The sequence below is a fragment of the Gymnoscopelus microlampas genome (genome assembly GCF_963454915.1).
Source record: "Gymnoscopelus microlampas genome assembly, chromosome: 11".
NCBI lineage: Eukaryota > Metazoa > Chordata > Actinopteri > Myctophiformes > Myctophidae > Gymnoscopelus > Gymnoscopelus microlampas.
The window spans coordinates 40688444-40695062 of NC_139948.1; the positions used below are offsets into that span (position 1 = coordinate 40688444).

At 44.6% G+C, this 6619-nt stretch overlaps 1 protein-coding gene across 1 annotated transcript; it reads left to right on the forward strand.

The window, feature by feature from the left end:
- Window positions 1-1902: 1902 nt before the first annotated feature.
- Window positions 1903-3469, forward strand: hspb9 (heat shock protein, alpha-crystallin-related, 9). Its single transcript, XM_084072969.1, has 2 exons — window positions 1903-2375; window positions 2786-3469. Exons 1-2 carry the CDS (start codon window positions 2146-2148, stop codon window positions 3270-3272), a joined length of 717 nt encoding a protein of 238 aa, XP_083929095.1. The 5' UTR covers window positions 1903-2145; the 3' UTR covers window positions 3273-3469.
- The last annotated feature ends 3150 nt before the right edge of the window (window positions 3470-6619 follow it).

Below are 6619 nucleotides of genomic sequence, written 5' to 3' on the forward strand. Positions count from 1 at the left end.
CAGTGTCTCTTTCTTGTCATGTAGACACCAGTGTCTCTTTCTTGTCATGTAGACACCAATGTCTCTTTCTTGTCATGTAGACACCAATGTCTCTTTCTTGTCATGTAGACACCAGTGTCTCTTTCTTGTCATGTAGACACCAATGTCTCTTTCTTGTCATGTAGACACCAATGTCTCTTTCTTGTCATGTAGACACCAGTGTCTCTTTCTTGTCATGTAGACACCAGCGTCTTTTGTTGAGATTCTGAATTCTTAACTCCCCTGAGTCCCCATCTTTAAACCCATCCAGTAACTTTGATTGGTGCAGGGCTGAGCATGGATCAGATTGTAAATACCATAATGTATTTATTTAATTGCAGATAGTCTAGGTATTACATTTAAAATCATTAACCCTTAAATTAAATTAATTCTTTCAATGGACTCAAATGTGGCCTTTGTGCCCTCAAAAAATGGACAACACCAAAGGCCAAGTGGCCCTAAAATGATGAAATTCCAGGCCTGGTCGGTACTGTAGGTTTGTTTGCGGGCGTTAATTGTTCTAGTATAGCCCCTAAATTGAATTTGGATGTCGCCAATGTATCGGTAAGCAGAGATCTCTGATCTTCTGCGCCCAAGAGTGCAAAACTTGTAATCTATATCCGAGTGGATAGTGGAGATTTTGGGTGTTAAAGATATTATTTGATCTATCAAACTTATATTTCTTATTGACATATTTGCTAAGATAATTCTATGATCACAGATCGGATGTCAAAGTGATCCCAATCATGCTTTTTTTTATTTCGAACTACCCAAAATCCAAATCTGATCCACTCGGATAGGAATTAGAAGTTTTGAACTCTTGGGCCCTGGCATTGTGAGACTAGTTGGGCTGAAGTCAAATGTACAGAATATATTCATATTCATAATCAATTCAATATCATTGCTGTCCGGCAGAAACCGCTTATGTCCATATTTTAACTTTTTGTGTTTTTTCATAAATTAACGCCCCACTTGATCATACAACAGTGTCACACAAAAGCATTAAAAGTAGCAGATAAAATTTTAGTTTGAGAGTCAATGGTAATAACTATAAATACAGATACTGTAGATAGATACATAGATACAATAGCTTAGCTGGCAACACAGAGGTGGGTAGTGACATCACAATGAGGCAGCTATTCTCAGCCAATGACACGAGGGGAAGTCAACTGTACGAGCCTATGGTGTGAAGGCATCTTTAAAGATTCACCCAAACAACTGTAAATAGCCAGATTCCAACTAGCACTGCATGTGTGACTCACTCTCCTTGCAATGCTACAACTCAGGGTTCAAACACGCAAGTACGCACGGACGTGCGCGCACACGCACACACACACACACACACACACACACACACACACACACACACACACACACACACACACACACACACACAGTATAAAGTTAGGCCTCTGAGCTCATCTCTCTCTAACCAGCAATGATGAATACTTGTAACTTGACACACGCACACGCACACACACACACACACACACACACACACACACACACACACACACACACACACACACACACACACACACACACACACACACACACACACACACACACACACACTCACAGACACACAAACATAACCGGATATGACCGTGAGCTGTCTTTAGCTTTCTGGACAGTCGCATTGCTGACCATTTGGCCCTCATAAGTAAAGTAATATAAGCACACATGCACACGCACACGCACACACACACACACACACACACACACACACACACACACACACACACACACACACACACACACACACGCGGCCCAGTAGTGAGATCATGCAGCGTAAATAGGATGGTGGGCGGGACAAGGAGAGGACAGCTGGTGCATATAAACCAGAGAAGTGTCATTTCATGCTCCAGTCCACCTAAAGGAAGACTTAGCACCACAGAGACCCTCATCCACCAAAAGCTCCGATACAAACCAAATCAACCAGAACTAAGGACAAGAGGTCTTCAACTCCAGTCAGGAAAAACAAAAGCAGCCAGAGGCGGAAACACCTACCTTTTCAACGCCAAACCAGGAAGTCCTCTGTCCCTCTCTCTCTCTATCTCTCTGAGTGTTTCCAGAGCATTTCTTCTGTTTTGCGAACCCCTCACACTGGAGACGGTTGGTTCCAACATGATGTCCCAGCAGCGCTCAGCCATGACCAGCATGTTTGCGGACGACCCTTTCTTCAGCCAGGAGCGTCTGCTGTGGCCCCTGAACCGCGAGGCCCTCTCTTCCCTGCAGGAGGACTTCTTCAACAGGAGAACTAAGCTGGCGGACAGCCTCCTCGCGGAGTTCCACGACGGGACTCAGAAGCACATGGACCTGCGCCAGGGGCCCTTCCTCCGTCTGCCTTTAAGAAGGTATATACTAACTTTAATTGTCTTTCTTTCCTAATACAGTTGATTCTCTCTTTTGTTTGGTTTTCTCTTTACCCCATGAAAAGCGACTTTGAGTACTTCGAAAAGCGCTATATAAATCTGAGATATTATTGCTATTATTAACTGTGTGGCTATATTCTGTCCTCTAGTCCTAGTGGTTATGCATACAGTACACAGTAAAATCCTTGCTGAAATTATGAAAATAAACTTTAGTCAAAGCCGGGTCTGGGTACCCTTACGGGTCCATTTGGTTCCATTACAGTGGACTTTTACAGTAAATAATTTCATCAAATGGGGGTCCATGGCCAAATGCATATCAAACTGTGGGTCCTTGAAACTAAAAACGTTGAAAACCACTACCTTAGTCTGATCGACTGTCACTGTTCCACCAGGTCCAGCAACAGCTCGGAGCCAAAGGCCGAGAGCCCCAGCATGGAGCTGCGCGAGGTGGCCCAGAAAGTGACAGGAAACAGCAACGGTGACCTCCTGGTGACCCTAGACGCCCGCGGCTACGCCCCCGAGGACATCACGGTCAAAATTGAGGGGCGGAGCCTGGCGGTGGTCGCCATGAAACAGGCCGGCGCCGAGGAGTCTCAGTCCAACTCCTCCTCCGCTTCCTCCTCATGCTCTTCCTCTTCCTCCTTCTCATCCTCCTCCTCCGCCTCCTCTCAGACGGGATTCGTCCAGAGGATCAACCTGCCCGCCCACCTGGACTTGTCCGGCCTGTCCTGTTCCCTCATGGACGACGGACAGCTGCGCATCGCCGCCCCCGCCGCCAAACAGCCAATCGATGAGGAGGAGCGCCAGGTTCCCATTCGCTTCAGGAGCTCGCTGGAGTTTCCCATTAGCAAGGAGACAGAGGACACACACACGGACTAATGCACACGCACACACACACACGCACGCACGCACACACACATGCACGCGCACACATGCAGAAAGTCACACACACTTACTTGCATCTATGATATCAAAGACTTTTTACATTCACATTGTCACCCCATGAGAATTATTTATGGAATAGTTATTATTGATTTGTACTTTGTTTTAATAAAAAAAACGTGTTTTGAAATGAACTGTACATGAGTATGATGCTGGTACACAGTGTGGAGGTCAGTAGGTCAACCTGATAGCATGCATTCACCTTATAGAGCGTGCCAAAAATCCTGAAGGGGGCGTCAACAAGTGTCTTTTGGTAGCGGCGGACATCTTTGAGGGGTAAAAACCAGGTTGACTTAACATTGCCCAATGCCACGCCCCCCCGTGGTGACGACGCGTTGGCACGCTCTATAGGGCTGGTTAGCCATGAATATATGCAATGGGAATTGTGTGGGAAAACGTTGAATATAGGTGTGTGTTTTTGTTTCATCATAGGATGGCGCCAATATCCACTTGACCAAGTAGGGGATGGAAGCTAGAGAGAGAGAGAGAGAGAGAGAGAGAGAGAGAGAGAGAGAGAGAGAGAGAGAGAGAGAGAGAGAGAGAGAGAGAGAGAGAGAGAGACAGAGAGAGAGAGAGAGAGAGAGAGAGAGAGAGAGAGACAGAGAGGAGGGTGGGGGGAGATGGAAAGGAGGAAATATTTTTGTTTCATCATACTATGGCGCCAACATCCACTTGACCAAATAGGGGATGGACGCTAGAGAGAGAGAGAGAGAGAGAAAGGGGGGGAGAGGGAGATGGAGAAGATGAAAGAATGTTCATGAATGATACGTTACATTTACAGTAACTCCCCTTTAGGTGACTAAATTTGGAAGTTGGAACTGTTACAGGTTAAACTGACATCTGGTTTCCGGGAGTAATGTATTCATTGGCGCACCAGAGCAGCTGTCCAAGCAAAGGACACAGGACGGCAGAACCGACAGAAGAAGAAGGAGGAGGAGAGGTGATGACACAGTCGTCCTGGAGAACCCGTCAAGCTCTTAGCAAGCTAACGTTTCTTGCCTCCAACAAAGACAAGACAGTATTAGTAGAGTACACACAAAGTAATGTTAGTAAACAACAAAACCCAGGATTTAAGGTCACAGCACAAAGTCTCAGAAATGTACAATTTATCTGGCATGAACAAACAACAAGTGGAAGAAGTTTTCAATACTCTTAGAAATAATAGCAACACAGCATCCGATTCAGTCCTCTCTCTCATCGCTGCCAGCGAAGCCTGTTGCTCCTCTCCTAAATGTTTCTCTTTCAATATACAGTATCTGTCTGTCTCTCTTTCTTCATATCTGTTGTTCCCTCAATCCTTTGCTCTCTCTTCTTTTTCTTTCTTACTGTTGTGGTATTGAATTCTCCACAAGCACTACAGGGGTTTACTGTGTCCATGTAAAATGTAGCTGTGTTTCTGTGTTTCTGTGTTTCACATACACATGCGCACGCACGCTCGCACGCATGCTCGCTCTCGCGCACGCACGCACGCACGCACACGCATGCACGCGCAGCTTCCGACATGTGACTGGACATTATCCATGGCGACAGATAGTGTATGAGCCCATAATAAAGACAGATTCCAGCATTCTGGTAAACCTGGTTTCTGCTTCGGTCAGAGCTTCTCAGAGGACGGCATTGTTTTGCGGTGGCGGCCATGTTGGCTCCAAAACACACAAACCGTGGCCCACAGTAATTTGCTTTGTGCTTTCATTCGGTCCAATTTGGGAATTCCTTTCCTCGTCTGCTGGCGGAATCTCAAAGAAACTGTGAAACAGCCAGGCTGCTAAGTTATGCATCATAAGACACAGGCAGAGGAAAACAATGAAATCTTTATATCCAGGGAAAGTCTTATTTCTCTTTCACTTTCTCCAACCAGAATTTCCTAGCCTGGGTCCAACAATTCAAATGCTGTGACCAACCCTCTTTTACCTGTAACCTTTAGGACAATTATACATGTCTAGTTCAAAGTTCTTCATTACACATTATGCACACAAACTATTACTAAACAAATATGCTGATAGATAGACAGTCACATGTCAACATTTTCCAGGTGTTGACCACTGTAACTGTACTGATTTTGCAATCCAAAAGTCTATTAATTGTTCTGTAGAACATCTGGCAAACCCCTGAAACATCAATGTAAATGTTACGTACATTTTGACCGTTTTTACCCAGTATTTACTGTACTACAGTAGGTCAAGCGAGGAAAGACTACATCCCAAACCCTGGACGACTGAACTGTGATTGGCTAGTTTGATGTTAGGCCCACCGGCGGACCAATTCTGTAACATCAGTCGGTCAGTTGGTCAGTCAGCAACATTTGCGTGTATATTATTATATAGACTAATATCACTGCGTAGATATTAGTCTGGAATCTCTGTGTGGAGATGTGTGGATTTCCAAGGGGCGGATTTAAAAAATGGCTCTGGTGATAAACCCTCCCCATATTTGCATACTCTGGTGATAAACCCTCCCCATATTTGCATACTGGGCCCTGATTGGTCCCTCACTACTTGGAACGTTGTGAGCTTGTAGATCGACTATTTTCACAATCTTTGCCTCTTTCTTGTGTAATATTTGGTATTAAAAATCATCGACACCCAGTTTGGGAACAACAGCACTATCCGGGGGAAAAATAGAAATGGAGAAACAAAAGGAAATGATGAGATATAGTGATGTAAAGGTGTATAATACCATTGAGCGGAGGTGGTTGGAGGTGGTTTTCAGATGTGGTTATAATATGGTTAAAGACAGACCAGAGAGACATGGAGGTAATACAGCAACGTGTTGACTTGCCCTGAGCCGTTTTGGTTTCATCTGAAGCCTCATCCTATCTGATAAACTACATTAATATCACCCTGATGTGGCCAGTGTGTGCATGTATGTGTAAATGTGTGTGTGTGTGTGTGTGTGTGTGTGTGTGTGTGTGTGTGTGTGTGTGTGTGTGTGTGTGTGTGTGTGTGTGTGTGTGTGTGTGTGTGTGTGTGTGTGTGTGTGTGTGTGTGTGTGTGTGTGTGTGTTCCTGCAGTGGTCATCAGCCTGTATACTGAATTATGTCATATATACTGTATACATAATAGATATGATAAATCATTATATCTCACACTCTGGTATTATAATAGTATTTATGTACTGTATTATATGTTATGCTTTGTGGACTGTAGCATATGACCCATATCTCATATATAATACTGTTTGTATCATACATACAGTGAGCTATACAGCGTAAACATAAGCATGTACAGCATGTGCTGACATATGAACACATCTATGCATATGTGTGTGTTTGACGTGGTCAACTC

Excerpts from the sequence above, each read along its gene's own strand:
- hspb9 (XM_084072969.1), top strand. The coding sequence starts at position 2,146 with ATGATGTCCCAGCAGCGCTCAGCCATGACCAGCATGTTTGCGGACGAC. Across the intron at positions 2,376-2,785 it reads CTCCGTCTGCCTTTAAGAAG|GTCCAGCAACAGCTCGGAGC; the intron begins GTATATACTAAC and ends CTGTTCCACCAG.